This window comes from Lethenteron reissneri, chromosome 43, assembly GCF_015708825.2.
Source record: "Lethenteron reissneri isolate LAM-NWPU_2019-01 chromosome 43, ASM1570882v1, whole genome shotgun sequence".
In the NCBI taxonomy this organism is placed as follows: Eukaryota; Metazoa; Chordata; class Hyperoartia; order Petromyzontiformes; family Petromyzontidae; genus Lethenteron; species Lethenteron reissneri.
In genome coordinates this window covers 8354086-8378633 of record NC_083821.1, presented here as the reverse complement: position 1 = coordinate 8378633, position 24548 = coordinate 8354086, and the positions used below count along the sequence as shown (strand labels likewise).

The 24548-nt window shown below is 44.3% G+C and overlaps 1 protein-coding gene across 1 annotated transcript in view; it reads right to left on the bottom strand.

The window, feature by feature from the left end:
* LOC133353343 (regulating synaptic membrane exocytosis protein 2-like) overlaps positions 1 to 24548 on the bottom strand; it is a 271939-nt gene that overhangs the window by 75919 nt on the left and 171472 nt on the right. The window contains 10 exon segments of the mRNA XM_061569499.1: positions 2265 to 2390; positions 5842 to 5995; positions 7297 to 7368; positions 11341 to 11491; positions 14062 to 14227; positions 16785 to 16915; positions 21106 to 21215; positions 21410 to 21459; positions 22521 to 22644; positions 23640 to 23739. Coding sequence (XP_061425483.1) covers positions 2265 to 2390; positions 5842 to 5995; positions 7297 to 7368; positions 11341 to 11491; positions 14062 to 14227; positions 16785 to 16915; positions 21106 to 21215; positions 21410 to 21459; positions 22521 to 22644; positions 23640 to 23739 — 1184 coding nt within the window.

Sequence of the window (24548 nt, the reverse complement as noted above, 5' to 3'; positions counted from 1 at the left end):
CTGAGTGTAATAATCACAGCTTTAGGGTACAAACTAGTCTGGAAAGTCAGGCATTTCAGTGAGCAGTTAAGTAAATATTTATGATACTTAATTGACCATTTCATATATATGTATTAAAAGTACTGAATTCACGAAAAGTGAATTAACCAAATGTCGTAATATAGGCACGGTTTTTACATTTATATTATGACAACGCATAGCAGACAACAAAATTCTCACCTCACTCGTGCTACGAACCGTGATCGACTGTTTGTTTTATTTTGGCACCGCCATTGTGTGAACCAGTGGCATCCATACACACAAACGCACGTCAAAAACATGCATACACAACCACACATATACCCACAGACACACACTCAATATCAAGTTCTGAATTACCTTGCTCGGATTGTAATTATTATCATTTCTTATTATTATGATGGCTCGTTTACCCAGGAAAGCCTCACTGAGTCTCATGACTCGTTTTCAGGAGGGTCCTGCCAAGCTTTCGTAGGAATGGGGCGATGATTGAAATGTATATTCGGATTGAGTAAAACAAAATTCGGATAATTTTTTGAAAATGTACCAGTGACACAGCAATGGCCTACTCTTGTGAATGACGTCACGAGACCTCTAACGTCCACTGTGAAGCAGACGGCACTTATTTTTACAGTCGTTACACTCGCATTGTTCACCAAGGCCGCCACTAGATTTGAACCGTGAAACTCTGCAACAACCGGTGAAAGCGCTACGGCTAAATCGTGTGCAACTAGCAGGTCGTATCATTAACAACCTGTGTCTCTCCAGGGCTTGTGAAGACATACAGTACCTCACAATAAAGTACAAATATTATTCTGAATAAACCGAGTAGAGTTTATAGCAGATACCTGCTGACATTGGCTTGATATCAAACCTATGCTCGGATTCTCTTTGACCGTTGCATGCTGTTTGAGGAAGCTACATTTAGTGCTTCACAAATACCTTAATAACCAAGAACTTGCAATGTTTTCACAGACTCTTCCAAATTTAATGGGAATTACCATAGAGTTCATGATAGAAAATATGTTTGGAAGATACCAGGAGAACCCACACTTCAGAATCAGAATCTTCATTTAGACTGGAGGAATCCGATGAGCTATGAAGCTCTTTTTCATAGATATCCACTTGACCTCACCACACCACGTAGTTCTCCAACTACAAGCCAATTTACACAAATTCACGTGAAATTGGTCCACGAATTATGGAAGACGCAAATAACACGCGCGCGTTATATATTCACAACATCACACAGCCGCGAGATGCAGCAGAAGGTAGGAATCTCCAGCAAGATATGGACGCGGGTGAAATACATGAAGACTTCATGGTATAATTTGAATAGAGAGGCTATTGCAGATGAAGAAACGTATTCAAAGCTTCAACCACCTTGAGTATGGATTTCATTTTCATTGTATTAGTCCAATATTACACGTAAGACGGCGCAGAATAAAACAAATAAACAGAAGATAACAAATATTATTGGTTATTTCGGTAAAGTCATGTAGAAGGGAAATAATAAATAATAAAAATATCAAACAATAAAAATTATCACGACGTTTCGACTGCAACACAAGCAATCATCATCAGGTGTGAAATCCACAGCAAGAAAATTTGAAATTTTGAAATCCACAGTAAGAAAATTTGAAATTTTCTTGCTGTGGATTTCACACCTGATGATGATTGCTTGTGTTGCAGTCGAAACGTCGTGATCATTTTTTTTGTTTTATATTTTTTTTATTTTAAGACCCCAGCTGGGCCCCAAAGTGAGAGGGCCAGGAGGTAGGCAGTCAACAATGCTTGACTCAGGGAGGAGGACGCCCCTGCCATGGATAGTCCCATGGGATGTTGGCTATCAACAACAAGGCAACTCCTATGACTAATTGGGAATGGGACGCAAGCGTAGGATTGATCACCCTGTCGCTGGCCGCCTTTGGGGAGGGTGTATAGTATGAAAGGCCGAAACACCCTAGGAACCAAAGGTTCACTACTGACGATGCGTTCCCCAAATTTCACCAGGCTCACTGTTCATGAACTCTTGGAAGTGCTTGCACAAAGGAGAGTAACATCTCATCCTGTGTTCTTTGGAATCTTCTACGTGACTTTACCGAAAGAACCAAGAATATGAATCCCTGCAGTCACGAAAGCTTAAAATTAAAATTTTAAAAGATATCAAATTGGATTTTCTATGGTACGCAAAACATTAAGCCCACGGGATTCCGCTGAGTACCAACCTCTGACTTGAGTCTTACCTCTCACGGTCACATGGGTATGGCGCCTCCACAGTTCTCCCTCTCTCCCTGCCCTGCCGCTCGTCGTGCCGTGACGGAGACCGAGACCTCCTGTTGTTGTTGTTGTGAGAAACCTGGTCCAAGCTCCTGCAATGAGAGCCGCGGTCATGGCTTTCAAAATGAACGGTTCAGAAGTTGACCAGGTTCCTTGCAGGTGGTTATTTACATTTTATTTCAGTCTTGCATATCCATACAATCTGCATGTGTCTCTAAATTAACTGGACACATGTACAGTACCCGACGTGCCGGTTGTTACCATGATCGGAGCATTGCGGCTCGCAATTAGAAGGGTGCAAATCTCGATTTGGAGTGAACTCAACTTTTTTTTCTTCAAGGCTCGACAAAATCACTTTCACTTCAGAGGCAGTAAATAGTGGTCATCCTAAAGCTGATCTGGGTCCCTGTGGTGAGAATGAGGGATTTTGACAGGTTCACCCACTTCCGCCTGGGAGAAAGTAACTTTTTTTGACAAAGCTCAAAACCGAACACATTTGCATTTCTAAAACATGAAAAAAGTCACCAACTCCTGTTTTTCATATTCCTAAAAAAGAAAACGGAGGTCACCAGGTGACGTCCGTCTCTTTTCTGCTGACAGCTTGGCAAGCATCGCTCCTCGCGCTTTTGACAGCAGCTGCTCTCAACTGGGTGACGTTCCGCTACTCATTAAGGCACTTACCCTCAGCGGAGGGAGACAGAAGGGTTATTTTGTTCATGCCTTATATATCTTTTTTTTTCAAAAGGCTAAATAAAAAAGTAGAGCCAGCCCCGATGACCTTTTCAGCAGAGATCTCCGTGGAAAGGCTTGGTTCTCGAGACAACTGGCCATGTCTGAATTCTAAAAAGACCAACCGGGGAGAGTGACTGACTTCAAAACACTGCATGGTCCACTGGTTTGTGAAACTTCCCAACTCCATTATAAGTTTTTCAAGTCCGTGTCGATGGGATGAAGCACATCTCAAAGGCAGTGCTGAAACATTTCGTATTTAATTGTTGGCTGTGAAGTTGTAGGTCACCACCATAACTCAAAAGCCAAGTCCAAGAATGTCCAGGCTTAAATCGTCCACGCCGTGTTGCTCAACTCTATTGGCAGCCCTGAGCCAGTGGTTCAAAAACATTCGACATTCCTATGACGGGAAATAGTCCATCCATAGGATGATCCACGGTTGACTTCCCACAATGTGGCAGTAAAAAAAACTGTACAACCACAACGTATTTCTTGCCGTAATTGTGAACATTTAAAAAACAAAACAAACCATAGGATAAGCAACTTGGACATCTCGAATGAAACAACGCCGTAAAGCGTTGTTGACGAGGGTAGGATGGCAGATTACCCAGAGCAACTACGGGAAAGTCTTAGAGCCAGATGATAATGATGATACTGGAAGCTGACATTGGTATCGCCTGTGGAAATCTGGGAAAAGGAAGCGAGAAAAGCCAAGCTGTGGTGGCATCCACTGCATTGGCCACGAGACGGCTTCTCTCTGTTTGAATGTTAAGAGTTAAAAAAGAAAGGTGCAGGTGCAGCTCTGCAATTTAGTGCTCACATCACTGGTGGTGGAAAGGCCTCCACAAGAGGGAGCTACAGTGAGCGGCTCTACAGAGGACGCTGGCCCTACTCTTCTCAGTTGGCCAGACATCTTAGAAGAGGTAGGAGAACCCACCACAGGTGGACATGCCGGATTGACTGTGGTTGTATCTATCTACAAATGCCGGTTGGATGGAGGCAGGGGGGGTTTAGCTGCTGTGCCTGGGGGATGGAACCTCAGGATTTTGATTCGCGTGTGCGAACTACTACACCACGGCACGATCTCCCCAAGAAGACAGCTGGTGCTACGATAGCCTTGTGAGCTCCTCAGAGCTGAGGTGGATGGCACTGTTAAGCATGCGGATGTTTGTTAATATATTAATTGTGCCACGCATCAAAGTGTTTTGGTCACCTCTTGAAATGCATTCTCACACACCTGACCCGATGCTCGCATACCGAATGTGTGCATAGACAATCTTAGAATTTCAACTTGTTAACGGCGCCACCGCGCAGAGTTCCCTCAACTCTTGAAGAGAGAGAACGACCCGGAGGCTCAACGAGGGACCACAGACGAGCAGCAAGGCAGCCACGCTGTCAGCCGGCACCAACAATCGGCCAAGCTCTGTGGTCCTTTAAAACGTCCAGGTGTTATTGGCCGATTAATGAGTGTTTACGTGTGAGAGGAAACTGGAACAAACCACACATGTTCAGGTGAAGGGGGGAAACACTTTATCCGATACCGATGTAACAGGAGTGCCACAGTGGGGAGATGTAAACTACCTCGTCTGGTATCCAGGAGGTTGTGAGCTGGATCACGATCCTAACACCTGTATATTTGGAGTTTGCGTATCTCTCCCCGTGGTCGCGTGGATTTTTCTCCGAGTCCTCCGGTGTTTCCCTCCACATTTAGAAACACGCGTTTAGAGCATTTACCTGCTATACATTTCCACGTGATAAGCCGCTTTGCTGAGCTATCATTTGTGGCCAGGTTGCTTCTGAAAAAGAGCAATACAGCTCAGTGGGCCTTCCCTGGGTAAAATAAAAAATGGTAGTTTTAACAGTTGGATTTCAAATCTTTGTTGTACTGCCTTCTCCTGGTGAGCCAGGGTATGGCACCTCCTCACCGCGCACAGGAAGGGAGTTTCGCAACATGCAACGCCGTCTGTTGAAGAGTGAACTTTCGGGATCCCGTGACATCATTCGCAAGAGTATCCCAGTGGCCTGAGCACCATTCACCGACCACGGCTAACATCAGTGGAAGGCGACATCTGAACCGGTCCTGTGGTTGTAAATTACGACTAATTAATCCTCGCTAATGTGGATAAATATTGGAGCTTCAGTGTCATGAACTATTGAGCAGGTTAAGGCAACGACAACAAATTTAACTGACCAGGAAGCTGGGCGGAAGAGTGAGCGACTCTCAATTGCGACGTTCCGTCAAACCCCGGGTTTGTGGTCGATAAAATTGGTACCGCATTGCGGATAAGTCAGTCAACGGTTTGCCCTATGGATAGACTTTCCCCCTTCACAACACAAAGGAATGTCTACCACTGCCTGACAGTTGTACAAGAGAGATGAGCACTGGCAGATGTTCGAGATCCGTCCTTGAGTTTGAGACTATTTTTCAACAAGCTTGAAACAGCGCAGTGTTCTTCCAAAGAGCACTAGCTGCATGATCAGTGCTCATTTGTGATGGACCGGACTCTAAAGAGTGCGCAATAAAGCGTTCAGACTTACTTGCTTGCCTCAATCAATCACTAAGCATGCAATCACTGTGACTGTTTAACATGATCAAGATCACAACGATAATTTGTTTCTTCTTCAGATAATGTAGGGCTTATAGTTATGGGTGAGGGTTGAGGGTGAGGGTTGGGGGTGAGGGTTTTGGGTTGGAGGTGAGGGTTGGGGTGAGGATTGATGGAGAGGGTTGGGGTTAGGGTTGGCGGTGAGGGTGAGGATTGGCGGTGAGTGCGGTGAGGGTGAGGGACCGGCGGGTGGGTGCATTGGGCGCACCTCTGCTGCACGGCGGGCGAGCGGGAGCGCGTGCGGCCGTTCCCTTCAGCGCGGTGCGGCGACGCGGAGCGCGAGCGGTGCCGCGGGGTCGCGCTCGGCTGCTCGGGCACGGCCAGCGTGATGGGGCCGCCGTCCTTCCCTCCGCAGCGGTAATCTGAACGACGACCGCCAATCCCCCACACCCCCCCCAACCCCCGAGCGACAATAACGGCCAACGTTAGCAGTTGCGTTCCGTTCGCACACACCGCGGCAATAACTTTTGGCGATGGGGAAACGTGTCGGTGATTGTCTATGAACCCTTTAGCCATTCCGATGACGTGCGTTTACGTCCTAAGTTTTTCTTCCGATTCCATTCCGATGACGTACGTGCACATTATCAAAACGAAACCAGAAGAAAAACTGAAATAGGATTACTTTATCGGTACCGAGGCTCTCCATGCGGGAGGGCGTGTGGCACAGTTTGGCACCAGCTTTCGTAGAGTGCGGGCATGTCGCTACGGTTCTCTGCGGTGATTTCAATGTCTTTAAAAACAATGGCGCTATGCCTCTCTTAATAAAATTAACGCTGCATCGCTTGTGCGTTCCGATGTTCAGCGGTGAATGGGACCCACACTCAGCAACTTGCAGTCATCTCGGAACGGGAAAGGGCTATTGTTGACAGATGAATTGGTGACAGCCAATTTCATCGTCAAATGTTGCACGCAACTGCATAATGACCGTCATCATTATCATCATCATCATCATTCTATGTGCTTGTAACACTCATTCACAATCTCTCTTTAAAAATCTACGTGAATTTCAGTCAACATTTTTAATTATCTTTCGTATGCTCTGTGATCATTATCAGTCGCTATTTTCTCTAGAATATTGAACAAAAGTCCACTCTTTCAGCAAAAATCACAATGTTCATCAAAGCGATAATAGTTTTTGATCATTTCATTTCCACTCATTTGAGCAATCATTTCCTCAACTGTACACACAACTCAAGTACTTTATGCAGTAACCTATGAACATTGTAACGTAAATTTTTGTTGAGAAATGTAATATATAAACATTTTTAAGGAGACTGAAAACATTCTAAAGTAACGATCTTTTAATTGAGAATAATTGAGAATCCCATCAACACAGTATCATCAGGTTGTAAGTTCCCTTTTAGAAATTGATCAATTATTCAAATTTGCAGTGAAGTTTATGTTAACATATTCATTATTCCCAGACTCAGTGATTACTTCACTGCAACAAAATGTAATTTAAACTACCGATTTCAGTTTTTGTCGAAAATTCACATATCAAAAATTTGTGTCAACCTCCTTAAAAATGCAATCGTGGTGACATGCACTGACCAAAAAAACATGCAGGTCGGCATGCGCGTGACACAGCAAACAGAAGCGAAAGTAAATGTGGACAGGGCACGAGCTCACACGGGGGAAAGACACAAGGATGCACGCTTCATACCTGTCGATATTACTCCAATGGCATCATCATAATCATAGTCTGAAATTTCACTATCACTAACACGCTGGGATCCTGAACGGCGGTAAATGTAAACAGAACCACACATTACTTATGCTGGCCGGCAGAACCACACATCACTTAATGCTGGCTGACAGAACACAACATTAAAAGTTGTTGCTAATTATGAGTGTCGTTAAATATGTAAATGATCAGAGCAGACTGATATGGCTAAAATTAATTAGTTTTTATCTTACGTGCATTTTTTTTACATAGTTGATAGATAAAAAAAATGATTATTGACATCTTGAATCAAAATGTTGGTATGAAATTTGTAAGTGAATTATCATAGGTAGCCTAGATACATTTATTGTAAAATTCAGGGCATTTATTACTATGTGGCACAAATCTAGAATGGTAGTGCAGAACATATGTTCTATGTTAACTTACAAGTGTGAAATCACATTACATGAATGCCTAAAAAGGTACAAATGCCTCGTAATTGTATTTAATCACCCAATTGAATCCACGTATATATCCAAATCGATCATTGCCGAATCATACAATGGCCTTTCGGCTATCATCGATCATCACCAATTGTTGACCGTGCTTTTTCAATGATAACTTTCACAGAATTGTCATCTTGGTGACGATCATCACCGTCCTCCATCATCATCATCATCATCGTCGTTGTCAACAACATTAAATGCACAAGCACAATGACGACGAGTGTAACACGTTAATGTCTTAAAATAAAACACAAACAAAACACCGAATAAAAACACAACGTCTAGTGGAAAGTCACGGAACAAATACAACTGGATACAAATGACCAAACAAAAACCACCACCACACGTACAGATGTGGTATGTTCGCACAAATATACAGGAAAGTTGAGCGTTCTTAAAATTGTGCACATGCTGAGGAGGAACCTCCCTGGCAACTGTAAAAAACTTGTTTTCAAAATTTACTTTAGATCAGTAAAAAACAAAAACAACCACTGTCTTGATTTCTATTATGGGAAATATCTTTTCAACCAGAGCTTGGGCATAATGTGTTGAGTTTGTCGTCCGAGGTTCTACTTGCCATGTTGCTGCCGCTGCTTAGTATTTAACTGCATATTAAAAAGTCACGTGTCAGGATGTCTACGTGTTTGAGTGAGAATGAAACTACTATACTCGTTCACACAATCCTGCTGGGACTCAGATCCTCTATGCTTGGTGCTCAATGCAGAGATTCTCAATCCAGTGGATCATGCCCCCCTAGATGAGGCATTAAAGCCTTGCGGGTTAGGGTGGGGGGGGGGTGCAGGCTACAGCATGGATACCGTGCAGGAGAAATTGCTATTGAAGGGCCCAGTAGCCTCCGGTAGGCTGATGGTGGTGTCATTACACTACATCTTGCAGTCGATAAGTATTGAGACACATAGAGAATTTTTCAGGGGGGCATGCACGCCAAAACGTGTAGTTCTGTCTGCAGCCAGTGCTGCTATTGTATGCAATGCAAGTTTTAGAATATCATTTAATGCCAGAAGGAGAGATCGCCGTTTAGGTTTTAACCAAGGATGGCTTTTGGTTCGTATGAAAAACTGCCGCCAGGTAATAACTGGCACGGAGATGCCTCCTTCAAAATGAGAACAGCCGCATTCCCAGTGACGGTTTGCTAATTTCTTCTGAGGTGACGACAGTAGACATGAATGGACGTTTAACAACAACTTGACCGGAAGAGCAACAGCGGTGCTTTGATCGGACTCATCGCCAGGAGGAATGACCGGTGGTCAAGACTAACAGTGGAGGGGTAGTTTTGATAAGCGACTTGTGTGAGCGAAATTTAAGTGCCATGAGTGGGACTGGGGTGGAGCTAGTGGTCTCAATTAGGGGGGGCGGGGGCGAGGGGCACCATACCAAGGTTTAAAATGACTGCCTTCATGTCACAAAGGCTGCTTGATACGCTTTTCTGCAGCATGCATTTTCAGTTCACAGTTATGTAACTTACCTTGAGTCGGTGTATTTTTGTGTTATTAATCAAAGTTGGGAGAAATGAACACATTAGGGTTATGTTTAATGTTTTGTTTAATATTTAGGTTCCCGAATTTTGCTTTAATTTATGATATAATCATGACTCTAAGCTTCAGACACAGAAGGGAGTGAAACCACAATTAAGCGTTAGCAATTTATCAATATTTAGATGTGCGTTAATTACAGCAAATCACACCATATTTATGGATTTATTTAACTGTTTATTCAATCACTTTGCTTGGCAGATACATTCAGAAATGTTCAGCAGCGCCACGATGAGAATAACATTTAAAATATCACCTCAAAAAAGGGGACAGATGTCTGTCCACGTTGAAAATTGTGCAACTCACTCAATATATATCTGCCTACAGCGACGATGGTACGTTTCGTAGACACAGACACACACGCACAACACAGGCACTCACGGACACCTTCATATAGCAACATGCAAACAAACAGTGGGGTTAACGGTGAGTGATATTAGAAGGAGCAAACCACTTCACATAGTCATAGAGGAGAAAGCATACTCCACCACACAAGAAAAAAACCAAATGCAGTCAAATAGGAAAGATCGCATATAACCCTGGAGAAAATATCAATACAGTATAGAGTTACTGTATATATGAAATTACAATACAGTATAGGGGGGGGGGGAAACATACACAGTCATAGACAGCATATCCATGTACAATCATATAGAGACAGGCAATATATAATCACGTGAAGGTTTACAAGCTACAATAGCATAGGGAGCAATCGCATGTGGCACTAGGATATAATGGGATACTAATAAGCAAAGCTCTATGGCACAAATCATACACCGCAGTCTCGGTATATCAATAACATCTACCACAATACTGAAAAGGTGTAATCATATTCAATACATCAGTGGAAATCAACAACCATGAAAACAGTGTGGTGAGCGTGGACACCGCAAGAATGTGATATGGGGATGTTAACTCGGCAATTCTAACCTGAATTTCGATTTAAAGCTTTCGTGACTGCAGGGATTCATCTTCTTGGTTCTTTCGGTAAAGTCACGTAGAAGGGAAGTAATAAAATAATAAAAATAAAACATAATAAAATCAAAGAATTATTTGATTTTATTATGTTTTATTTTTATTTTATCAAAGAATTATTTGATTTTATTATGTTTTATTTTTATTATTTTATTACTTCCCTTCTACGTGACTTTACCGAAAGAACCAAGAAGATGAATTCTAACCTGCACGGCAAGAGCTCGTTTGGTGTACCATGGACGTGAAAACGAATATCGCAGTGTCGTACATTGCCAACTCGGACAAAAAAAAGCCTTGTTGCTAAGATTGATCCTATTTTAATTGACTCTACGCACTCCAAAGATGTTTGCTTTGATTCTGTGTTTGACATTGATGGCCATTTGCCATGAACCTCTCGTAACATTATGCAGTGGTCACTTTAAAGAGATACGATTGGGGACTACAAGATTTACCACTATTCTCGTCGATGCGCTGCGAGGGTTTAAATGAATGTTAGCGCGGTTTACATTGCCGAATGTGCACGGGCCTCCTGACGGTGCAACCATTAACGACAAAAAAAGTCAATTTCTTGGGCACCAAGGGGCACTTGTATTAAACGAAAATAAATTTTCATGTCGTATTACACGTTCAGCCGTGCACATTTGTCTCTTCCAAGCGAACTTGCTCTCCCTCCTCAAACAAGCGGTAAGACCGCACTCGTCTCCTCTGTTAACAGCATTGAGTCGGTGTTGGAAATTCCACGTTTCTATGGTAAGCGGTGGATGGGTGAGAGGGGGAGGAACAAGCAGTATCTGCATCCAACAGGCACCCAAGGCTCTTTGGGACAGCAGTTTCTCCATCCAATGGCCACCACCGTTAGCTCTGTGGCAGTTGAGGGAGCTGTACCGCGAGTGTGGGGGGGCAAGGAGGGCTTGGGGGGGGGGGGCAAGGAGGGCTTGGGGGGGGGGGGTCCACCGTGCTGGATGCGGGGGGTGCTCACAGGCGTGTGCGTGCGTGCAGTCGCCACATACTTTGCAGCTTCTTGGCGTTGTCGGCGGACACGTGTTTGCGTGGGAGGTACGGGGAGGGCTGCGGCAGGGGCAGCGAGGAGGCGTCGTGCGACTGCAGCTTGTACCAGTGCGGCTCGTCGTCCAGCAGCGCCGTCTCCAGCTCGATCAGAATCTGGGTTTTGACGGCACGTGAACGGGTGGGAAGGGGGGGGGGGGGATAAGTAAATTAGTTAATAAAGGATCGCGATTGTGATAATGGGGCAATCTACCTTCGGTCTAACAGGACGACGGTTAGGGGTGAGCTACTTGGCCCGTGTCGGCCACACGGGTAACGGTTCACCAACGCCGCCAGTGATTCGATGGGTGGTCACAATTGGGGGTCACGTTTTGATTTTTTTTTAAGATTCTCTCTTCGTTTACTTTTGACCGTCGCGTTTGCATCGTTCCTGCGGTTTTTTCATTCGCTTGGACAAAAAAAACACACTCGTCAATGACAACTCAGTAGCAAACTCAACACGTCGCAAAGTGACCTTTACCTCTCTGGCTTTCTACGTGTGCTATGGAAAAGGGCCATTGTCTGAAACGTCGTTTGAAGGCCACAGTGTTTGTGATGAATGTGTTGATTTCTTGTTATTTGTGTACCACTGCCAACGCAGTGCGACGTAATTAGTTGTAGCATTCACATATTATTTGCATACAGTTAGCATACGTCTAAATAGTACATGGCTTGAATGCGTAAATTCAATGGACATGTCGCGGGTGTACGAATCAATTTTGCTCGACGAATCTATGCAGTGTTAAGTGCCTAAAGTGGACACGCACACAGAGAAATACACAAGACGCAATTTCAAATGAAGACACATGGGCTATCGAACATACACAGACACACAATCCATGTGTTTGTAACCAAACAATCAAGGTATCCATTTGATGTAACAGCCACCTTTGTACCAAAATCACCCGGCCAGTTAATGCTGGGGGTAGAGCACTGGCAAAAAACCAACTTGTGTCAAGGGTGCAAGATAAAATCCCATTTGGGGTTGACTCAGCCTCTCATTATCAAAAATAAGTATTGCTTTATGCTAAGTTATATATACCTAGGGGTCGTCCATAAATGACGTCACGCGATTTTGGACGATTTTGACCCCCCCCCACCCCATCGTCACACGGCGTTACAAAAAGTCAGAATCCCCCTCAAATATGACGTCACAAAGCTCTGACCCCCCAAAAAAAACATGCTTCAAATCGCTTTAAACTATTGTCATTGTAGTGCGTATTTAATGTGGCGCTGCACTCTGATGTTGTAGGAGAAAACATGTATTTAAAAGTCTATTTAATTCAGTAGAACGTGTTGTCTATATTTATTAAAAGTTCCACATTTTGATGTGACGTCACATTTCTCAATCCCCCGCCCCCCCTCGTCACACATCGTCACAAATGTTTGACCCCCCCCCCCCCAGGTGCGTGACGTCATTTATGGAATGATTCGTTTTTTGTCATAGGATTGCTGAATTTTCACGACTGGCTCAGAGCTGCCATTTCTTGAGAACTGTTTTTTGTGTTAAGTTTGTTGTCCTTCCCCCACACCTACGATAGCACGGTTGGTTACGTACTGGTGCGAAAGAGCACAACATACATGCAATACCGTTCTACCGCTCGTTTGAGCAGTAAAATCCTTTTTCATATATATACTGAGATCAATGACACGAGACTGAGGTGCGGCACAGCAAATTATGCTTAAAAAGAACCGCGTGACTGCCCCGTATAAAGTTTGAGCATTGTCCCCGCTGTATGTGCGTGTGTGTGTGGGTTTTATCCAGGCCATCTGGTTTCTTCCCACGTACTCTGGAGGACACGCCAAAAATGCCAAGTGGGATATATGGGAAATTGAGGATTGGGACACTGCGGGGCTTTCTTGCTCGAGTAAATATACATTTACATGTTAATGCTACATTGTTTTCATGCTCAAATTGGTGAAAAGCAGTGATTGTAAAGTTTCTTGGTGGTCCTGAGACAATTGTGTTAAGCCCATATTATCATTATTGGGGCGAGTATATCCATAGAACAACCGGTTAACTCCCAGAATGATAGAAGTGCAGCCCTGCCACGTATTGCTTATGCCACTGCTGGCAGAAGGCGCCTCAAGACAGCCCTTCTACGGGGTATTTGGCCTGCTTTCCTAACGCGAGCCAGACTGCCCAGATGAAGAGGTTGGGTGAAACCCATCCTAGCTGCCAGAAAGCCATCAGTGGATTTGAATTCCACCACTCGAGTGAGAATAAGTATAACCCGTAAAAACAAAGTTTTTCACTATAAATCCTTTATATGCGTGGCGGCTAGAGTCCTTTCGTCCTCTGGCTTGAGATGGCTGCCACCTATGGGTCAGATGATTGTCTGCCAGTATTAAGCAATTGGTAATTAAATATTTAATTTGTTTTCCCTAAACAGTGTAAAATTTTGGAAAAAAAATTTCACGAACATTAATTGTCTCGCACAACGAGTCTGTGTGCAAAATGTCAGCTCGATTGGAACACGGGAAGTGGGTTAAAAAAACGACCGAAAGATTTGCACGGTCGTAAGCAAGCAAGCAAGCACGCAAGCACGCAAGCAAGCAAGCAAGCGAACTTAATATAAAGGATTTAAAAAGGGCTCTGCGAGTGCAACTGCCACCGGGCCTAGCGGAAGCGGTTACTCGCTCCGCTGCAATCCGCCGGACATCCGCTGGGAGCGCGGCGGTCGCACCTCGCCCAGAAACTCGCTCTCCTCCTCCAGCACGCGCGGCTGGTCCCACAGCGTGAGCTCCAGCATTCGCTCGCGAAACTCGCGCCGATGCACGGGGCAGTAGACGAACGTCTGGCTCCACTTGGGCTCCAGGGTCTTGCGTGCCGTCTTGGTGCGCCGCTTACTCCTGCCCGGGGAGGGGGTTGGGGGGGGGGGTAGCAGAGTCGACAACGTTAAACAGCGACGATCGCCCACCCCCCGGATGTATATAGGCGCCACTGTGGCGAGATGTTAACTGCCTCACCTGGTATACAGGAGGTCGTGGGTTCAATTCTGACACTGCCATCTGTATTTTTGGAGTTTGCATGTTTCTCTCCCCATGGGTCCTCCGGTTTTTCCCCTCCACATTTAGAATCAACACCGTGTTTAGAGTATTTGGCCGCTATACATTTCCACGTGATAAGCTATTTCGTTGAGCGATCATCTGTAGCCAGGTCGCTTCTGCAAAAAAGCTATCTAGCTCAGTTAGCCTTACCTGGTCATAAGTAAAAATGTATATCTGTAACGAGTCTGTGGAAAAGAGCCATCAATAAGCCAGCACTTATTGAGGGCTTGAATGGCCAGGTGGGTCAGAGCGCTGAGGTCAGAGGTCAGAGTGCTGAGCTCTTACCGCCCGAGAACTCAGGTGGCCATCTGTGATCATTAAACTGGGTTCTCAAAGTGGTCACGGGAAAGTGCTGCCCTCTGCTGGGAAGGGATCTCAGAAGCAGCTCTGTGACATCCACTTCTGGAGTCCATTCTCTGAGACAGCGGTTCCCAGCCTGTGGTCCGTGGACACCTGGTGGTCTGCGAGGCTACTACAGGGAGTCCGCGGAAAAGAAGAATAAAAACATCATCACATGCTAGTAGCACGTGGTGGTCCATAAAATGTTTGGAGGTTGAAAAGGGGTCCTCACAACTCGAAAAGGTTGGGAACTGCTGCTCTAAAACGAAGGGTTACACTGAGAGAGATCGAAATTAATACTTTGTCGCATGTCTCATGGACTTGATGCCGAGAGCATAATCGGAATAACATTGGGGAAAGAATATAAAAAGCAGCTTTAGAAAAGCCGTCCATGGCACATGAGGGTGTGGCATTTCCAGCGCACCTATATTCTTTGATTTCACCACGGCTGATGTTTACACGCTGTGGCTGAGGCTGTGTAAACCTAAGGAAAGGCCCAGAATGGATCGACATGACAGTTGCCACTGACTTGATCCGTGAGCTTGTTTCAAATACAAACTGTGCATTCTACAGTACAAATGAGGCACGAACCACCAGCATGCTGCCTTGCTCCTGAATCCACTCATGCATTGATGATTTTACTCTGCTACGAAAAGGAGAATACAATCTGAAGATGTATTGCATACTATAATGCTTTCATATCAAAGCAATGTCCAATCAGATGCGCACTCGTTTGCGCGTAATGCTGCAGTCATGAAATACAGGTGGGGTCATCAGACTTCAGTGATGTCACAAGGGGGCAGTGATGTCACTAGACATGGCAGTGTAACTCAAAGTTGCACTCTCATGAACCGAATTGCTTTCCTCATAAGGAAGCTTCACACCGGCGTCTGACAGCTTGAGAGATGCATGCCAGGAATGCATCTAAAAACGAACGTGTAGTTTGGTGTTTTTGGGGGGTGTTGTCTTTCTTTCACGCAATACAGCTGCAGGTGCTGGGAGCATTCTTCAGGAACTGGATATGTGAACACCGATTCGGTTGATGAAGAAGCTCCCGGCACAATGATGCAAAACAACAGGCATTGTGTCAAACAAAACACGTGGTACGGCCCGTAAACACGTCAGAGCTGCTACACATGAACACATCAGAGAGGCTACAGATGGACACATCGGAGAGGCGACACATGGACACATCAGAGAGGCTACACATGAACACATCGGAAAGGTGACACATGGACACATCGGAGAGGTGACACATGGACACATCAGAGAGGCTACACATGAACACATCGGAAAGGTGACACATGGACACATCAGAGAGGCTACACATGAACACATCAGAGAGGCTACACATGAACACATCGGAAAGGTGACACATGGACACATCGGAGAGGTGACACATGGACACATCAGAGAGGCTACACATGAACACATCGGAAAGGTGACACATGGACACATCGGAGAGGTGACACATGGACACATCAGAGAGGCTACACATGAACACATCGGAAAGGTGACACATGGACACATCGGAGAGGTGACACATGGACACATCAGAGAGGCTACACATGGACACATCAGAGAGGCGACACATGAACACATCAGAGAGGCTACACATGAACACATCAGAGAGGCTACACATGGACACATCGAAGAGGCTACACATGGACACATCGAAGAGGCTACACATGAACACATCGGAGAGGCGACACATGAACACATCAGAGAGGCGACACATGAACACATCAGAGAGGATACACATGGACACATCGGTGAGGCGACATATGAACACATCAGAGAGGTTACAAATGAACACATCGGAGAGGCTACACATGGACACATCAGAGAGGCTACACATGAACACATCAGAGAGGCGACACATGAACACATCGGAGAGGCTACAGATGGACACATCGGAGAGGCGACACATGAACAAATCGCAGAGGCTACACATGAAAACATCGGAGAGGCTACACGTGCACCAGGTGTACAATGGGGGACCTTGGCTGATATAGAATACCTCCGGTCGGGCAGGAAATAGATCTTGACGTAGGGGTTCCTTAGTCGGCCGTCCTCGCGGGGTGGAAGGTCGGTGGCGCTGAGCACAGTGACTATGAGCTGGTACCCCACCTTGTCATACCACAGCTTGATCTGCACAAGACATTCCGCAGAGAACACAAATGTGGGTGAAAACTTGGTATGCATTCCAGATTTGGATCCGTGGCTTCACGCTTGCCCACCTGCAGGGAAATACATTCACAATGGACTAGACAATGCCTGTGAAAGTTGATAGTTGAAGAACTCTACCAAAAATGTTGCTGCATCGTGCATGCAACCCAGGTGTGTATTCATTTTACAACACTATTTCCACGAGAAGATTAGCATAGTAAAATTGCTTGGTTAAGATTTTATTTTTTAACCTAGGTCAAAGGCTGCAAGTTTGAGCATTTACAAAGGAAGTTTAAAGTAGTGAAAAACACCGTGGGGCAGTGTGTAATTTTGGTCGAGCACGAAAGATTTGTTTCAAAACGTATTGTAACCACAGGTGCTTGGATATTCATTCGTCCGTTCATCTCGTAGAGAATTTGTAACGTGCACAAATTTAACTTGAACTCAAAGAGGACATTCAGGGGGTGGCACAATAATCAATTAAAGGAAGAGAAAAGTCGAAAAGTCTCCAGATTCCGAATGAAGAGTGGTGCTGATGGTGATGCGCAGTGAAAGACAGAGGAGGAAGAGGGAGTGAATTCCAGGTAACCAGAGGGAGTGAATTCCAGGTAACCAGAGGGAGTGAATTCCAGGTAACCAGAGGGAGTGAATTCCAGGTAACCAGAGGGAGTGAATTCCAGGTAACCAGAGGAAGTGAATTCCAGGTAACCAGAGGGAGTGAATTCCAGGTAACCAGAGGGAGTGAATTCCAGGTAACCAGAGGGAGTGAATTCCAGGTAACTGGAGGAAGTGAATTCCAGGTAACCAGAGGGAGTGAATTCCAGGTAACCAGAGGGAGTGAATTCCAGGTAACCAGAGGAAGTGAATTCCAGGTAACCAGAGGGAGTGAATTCCAGGTAACCAGAGGGAGTGAATTCCAGGTAACCAGAGGGAGTGAATTCCAGGTGACCGGAGCTGAGACAGAGAAGCGACGCTCGCCTCTTCTGGTTGCAGAGACCCGGGGGGCTTGATGAGGTGGAGGAGGAGGAGGAGCAGGAGGCCACTTACACTAAACTATTAACTATTTTTAAATCCTTTATATTAAGTTCGCGTGCTTGCTTTCTTGCTTAGGACCGTGCAAATCTTTCGGTCGTTTTTTAACCCACTTCCCGTGATCCAATCGAGCTGACATTTTCCACACAGACTCGTTGTGCCAGACAATTATTGTTCGTGAAAAAAAATTCCAAAAATTTTACACTTTTTAGGCAAAAAAAAATTATTTTACATATATTCAAATAGAACTAATTCATGGCTTTGGCTGAACGTCAGAGTGTAAGAGCCCAGAGCGTAACCCCTCCACAGGCAGTGGCGGAGTAGCGCAGTTGGTAGCGCCCTCGCTTCCCATGCCAAAGGTCGCGGGATCGATCCCCGCGTCCTCCACAGGCGAATATATTTTTTAATCCTTTATATTAAGTTCGCTGCCACGCATATAAAGGATTTATAGTGAAAAACTTTGTTTTTACAGGTTATACTTATATTAAGTTCGCTTGCTTGCTTACGACCGTGCAAACCTTTCAGTCGTTTTTTAACCCACTTCCCGTGATCCAATCGAGCTGACATTTTGCACACAGACTCGTTGTGCGTGACAATTAATGTTGGTGAAAAATAATGTCCAAAATTTTACACTGTTTAGGGAAAACAAATTAAATATTTAATTACCAATTGCTTAATGGTGGCAGGCAATCATCTGACCCATAGGTGGCAGCCATCTCAAGCCAGAGGACGAGAGGACTCTAGCCGCCACGCATATAAAGGATTTATAGTGAAAAACTTTGTTTTTACGGGTTATACTTATTATATTCTACGTGACTTTACCGAGAGAACCAGGTAAGGCCCACTGAGCTATAGAGCTCTTTCTCAGAAGCGACTTTGCCACAAATTATAACTCAACGAAATTTATAGCAGCAGCCAAATACGCTAAACACTTACAGTGGCTGTGCATTGCGTGGCAAAACTTTATTTTATTCTTTAAAAAAAAGCCGAAGATCTGCTGCCTTGATGAAGGCAGTATCTACCCTGAAACTTTGATTAATGTTTCACAAGACAAAAATATTTAGGACAATATACCCTTGCCAGTGATTGATTCTGATAGGTCTCTAACGAAAATGTTAAGTGAGCTAATATGCATTACTTGAACAAAGCTTTTTATTTTTGGCACATTAATCCATCAGCGTTTTTTCCCACTCACAGAAAAGAGCACTTGATGATCAAAGCACTCCTGTAATAACCATGATGCAAATGCTGCAATTGTTAAGATTAAATGAAATAATATATTGTACAGAGAGCCTTTGATATCAATACACTTCGCGGAACGGGTTACAGCTTTTTATTGTGAACTCTTTCACACAAGTTAAATGTTCATTTAATAAGAGTGCTTCAATATAAGCGCTTCATATACTTCATCATGGGACCTCCATTGTCTATACTGTTCAATTACCACCTTGGCCTTTAAAGGATATTAAGAAGTGAGACCCATACAAATAAGACAGTGTACTACATTTTACTTCAAAAATGTACTGCACAATCTCTGTAAACAAAGCAAGCCAAGCTAATTAAACACGTTTTTAAATAAAACTAAATAAATAAACACAATACACACTAGTAACACACAATCACTTTGTAATAAGCATATGCGTAAGTATATGTTTGCAACCGACTTATTAGGGAAGTTTACTTCCTCACAGTGGCGAGGTTTTAACTTCCTCGCCTGGTATACAGGAAGTCGTGGGTTCGCACTCAATCGTAACTCCTATATATTTGGAGTTTGCGTGTTCTCCTCGTGGTTGCGTGGATTTTTTTCCGGGTCCTCCAGTTATCCCCTCCACAATTTAGAAACATGCATTTAGAGCATTTGGCTGCTACAAATGTCCACGTGATGAGCCACTTCGTTGAGCTATTAATTGTGGCCAGGTTACTTTTGAAAAATAGCTATATAGCTCAGCGGGCCTTTCCTGATCAAATACTAAAGAGTTTAGTTTATACATGAACACAGACATACACATACACATGTGTACTTAGGAGCTGGATGTGGCACATTAGGAATGGATCACTCTTTTAAGTGTATCCTTGTGCAGCAAGGGAGTAAAGTGTGGTTCTGTGAAGGTCCTGATGTGCTGTGCAGTGCATCAATGCAAGTGTGTACAGCAGCATGTGATGACTGAGTTGGGCCTGTAGGTGGCTGGCAGGGTTAATGAATAACCGCACGTATAAACCAGCCACATGGTTAATGGCGACTCGGAAGAAATGCTGCGTGTAACACACGTGCTGTTGCATTTTACAGGTAAAGGACCCAAAGGTTGTTTTTGATCGTTATATAAATGTTCTAGACTTGTTCTAGACTTGTTCTAGACTTTAAGCTTGGCTTTGAATTGCTCGTTTGTGATATATGCAATTAGAGGCGTTTTAGCACTGTGCATTGTAAAGGGATGATGCACTGTCATTATTTACTGTCATTCTAATGCTCTAACTCTAATACTGTTTAGTCTATAACCATGCCCATGTACCCAGAGTATGACTACTTGCAATGCTATTGAGAATAGAACACATGTAAAGTAGTAAGCTGTACAATGGTGAGATACAGTACGTATACTGTACACATACAGTACATATAATGGGTGTAATATACCGATATAAGTGGATGGTATAGATAGAAATACAGCTTAGGATTAAAGTAATAGTCGAATGGTGATGTGCAAATGTGATTGTCAAAGACAAGGATGGTTTATAAGTAGTAGAATTGGGTTTAAGAGAAAGGGTTAATGAATAACCGCACGTGTAAACCAGCCACATGGTTAATGGCGTCTCGGAAGGATTGCTGCGTGTAACGCGCGTTGTTGCATTTTACAGAGTGACGGTGCGGTTGTTCACAAGATTAATATTAACTACAATAAATAAATGTGCTTGCCCTCGATTTGGAGCACCTGCCCACGTCCTTTATTTTGAGTGTGCAACATGGACCTATAGACTTTAAAACTAAACACAGGCAGAGCTGTAAGGGACAAGCGTCAATTAAGAGCCACACCAAGGGGGAAAGTGGCTTTCGGTGTAGTTGGGTGTATGAATGTATGTGTCACTTATTTCACACCATACGTAGCCAACCAAGCTAACCGGTGGTGCGTTAAAGGGGGACTGACCGAGAGTCTGCCGGGGAGAATTTGCGGCACGTCGCGGAGGCTGGGACTGGTGGGCGACGTGACAGAGATGGATGGCCGATCCATCTTCTGGGACTCGAAGGAGCTGGAGCCTAAAAAATGTGCACACACGCGCGCAGCCGTCTTGCTGTGAGCCCGGACGCACACGCCGCAGCCCCTTGAGCGTGAGCGTGAACGCGCCCTCGTGGAGAAATTAGTCCCCAAAGCCACTCAGTGACCTCCAGGACACGATCGTTATAACTACCAACACGGGCACAATCAAGTATCAGTAATCCTACAAACTCACTCGATTCAATTTGCTGTGCTTGAGATCCGTCTGGTATCCGTGGAATGTCCCTGCAAAAGAAAGATCAGCGGTGGCTCAGGATAGTGACGCGAAAAGTTAAAGGTGCAGCCCTGAAATTGGTCACTCACGCCACTACTGACAGAAGAGCCTCCGCGTAGAGGGAGCTCTAATGAGTAGACAAAATACCCTCCAGAGGGGCTCTCTATGCTGGTCTTGGAAGAAGTGGGAATACCCACACTTTACCCCACCACATGCGACTTGGCGATCGACTAACTGTGGTCTGTACTGTTGCAGGACGCCTGTAATATGAAGCCCCATAGGTTATTGGGCCCTTCCTGCTGAAGCAAATACAATTAGAAGAAACGCGTCTGTTTATACTGCTGGTTTAAATTTAAGAAACTGGTCCCATTGTTTCAACTGCCTTGCCAGCTGGAGACTGCACTGAACTTTCAACCTCTGGATTGTATGTCCAGTGTGCTATACTAAGCTTTTATTTTTTACAGGTAAGGCCCACTGAACTATATAGGTATTTCGTGACTGCAGGGATTCATCTTCTTGGTTCTTTCGGTAAAGTCACGTAGAAGGGAAGTAAAGCCTGAGGACGGCTGCTTGCGTTGTGGCCGAAACGTCGTGAGAATTGTTTTATTATGTTTTATTTTTATTATTTTATTACTTCCCTTCTACGTGACTTTACCGAAAGAACCAAGAAGATATATAGGTATTTTTCAGAAGCGACCTGGCCACAAATGATAGCTCAACTAAGTGGCTTATCATGTAGAAATGTAAGCAGCCAAATACTCTCAATGCATGTCGATTCTAAATGTGGAGGGAAAAACCGGAGGACCCGGAAAAAAATCCACGTGACCACAGGGAAAACATGCAAACTCCAAATATACAGGCGTCATGGTCGGGATCGTACCCCTCGACCTCCCGCATACCAGGCGAGGATGTTAACATTTCGCAAACACGGCTAACCATCACACCACTGTGGCGGCATCGTATTTGCGACAAAAGCAGAGCATCGATCCCTCGATGATTTTACGCGAGCGAAGCGTGAACCTGTGAAAGATGCTCCACGTGTCATTAATCTGGGGGCCGGACGTTGGCTCACCCAATAGGCCTCGACACGATCAGCTCCACCTGCAGCTCTGGCTTTGACTCCAAGATGATGTTGTAGACGTCTTGAAAAGAAGCCCCTTGCAGAACTTTCCTGTTCCACTCCAGGACCTCATCACCTGCACCAAGAACAGCAAGCATGGGGTTGGGGGATGTGGCGGGGGGGGGGCAAATAGTGACGTTTGTACCGAGAGTCAGTGATTCGTGATCGAACCTGGCCATTATTTTGACTCGTAAGTTGTTTTTTCTTACGATCAGAGGAAACATAATTTAAGACCAGGAGCCCGGGTTTTGCACCTAATGAGCTACAGCCTGGCCTGTGGACTATAGACAGCACCTCAGTTGCACTATGTGGGTCGTGAAGTTTATCTATAGGTTTGCTATACATTCAAGTTGGCTATGATACATGAGTGAGAACGTTTAAATTTCGATTTAAAGCTTTTGTGATTGCAGGAATTCATCTTCTTGGTTCTTTCGGTAAAGTCACGTAGAAGGGAAATAATCAAATAATAAAAATAAAACATAATAAAAAATTATGTTTTATTTGTATTACTTTATTATTTCTTTACCGAAAGAACCAAGAAGATGAGGACGTTTAATTGAGAATCGTCCATTCTTGCCTAAATATGTAATTGTCCTGAGTCAAGCAATAGTTTGTGCTATGTATTTTAAGTCGTGTGGTTTCGACTCTGACTTAAAAAATATATTGATATTGCATATTAGCAATGTTAATATATATTTATGCTGAATAACTACATTTGGATGTATACATAATGCTAATACATGTTTTACAACGTATGTTTCAGGATCAGCGACCTATTTCAGTATCAGTGACCCATTGGTTTCCTCCCATAGTTAAACAGACAAATAATGTAACTGCCATTGCCTAAAACATCCCCATGCAAACAAAATTACCTGTAAATTACTCAATTTGGATTAAACTCAGCAACAGCATCGCACCATTACTGTGAAAGCTTGGCAGGATGCTGCCGAAAACAAGTCTTGAAACTCGGTAGGGATTTTCTGGGTAAGCAAGCGTAATGATAAATAATAATAGATATACATGAACGATAAGGGCACTGTGTTGGCAAGAGGCCACAGGAGTGGGACTCACCTGCCCGCAAGTGACCTACAATATCTGCCAAACTTCCCTTCTTCACTTTGGTGATGTACGCACAGAGCCGGCCCGATTCCGACATCTTCCCACCGACAACCTTGGTGCACATGAGAGATCGAGCAACGTGCATTCATGCCAACACATTAACAGCAGTGGTTCTTCTGTTCGTCGATCCATTTATATTTTCAACAACGAAGACGAGCAATGGACCTGGGCACACGGCGGTGTCTGGAACTGCGCGTAACAACGGGAGGCCTTAGCCGTGATCTTAGGCACAAAGAAAAAAGAGGGCAAGATTAGGGAGAGATTGAAAGTTAGCTTTTTTTTTTATTCAACTAACCCATAAGGGCCAAATATACAAATGCGTTCGAAATAAGGTGATGAAATAGGATTATCAGTTGACTAGTCTTCTGGGAGTATATTTTAACCCTAACCTAACAAATTCCTCTAATGTGGTGCTTTATTGTGCATGGGGTTAACCTGACACATGGTTGATCTTAAGTAAGCAAGATAATGATGGATTTTCACCGTAAAATGAATTAAGCCAAAATCCAAACGTTTGACTCTGTAAGTCATATCAATAAGGCATTTCCCTTTATTTAAATAGCTGGAGCACAAATACTGATGATCAACTTTGATCCCTACCTTTTCCAGCCTCTATCTCTGGTGATGATAGGTCATTGCCCGACACCTCACCTATTATATATTTAGTTTTTTAAGGCCACGGGTTTTTTGACAAATGCTTCCAGTTCTGTCTCTCCTAATATGACTTCGAGTATCAGTGCAAGTGGTTGGATATATGTTAACAATTTACAACCAGGTGAACACTGGTTATAAATTGATACATGTATGTTGTGAGTGCCACCAGAAGCCACCAGAAAGCACGAACACGTGCAATGGGAAAGA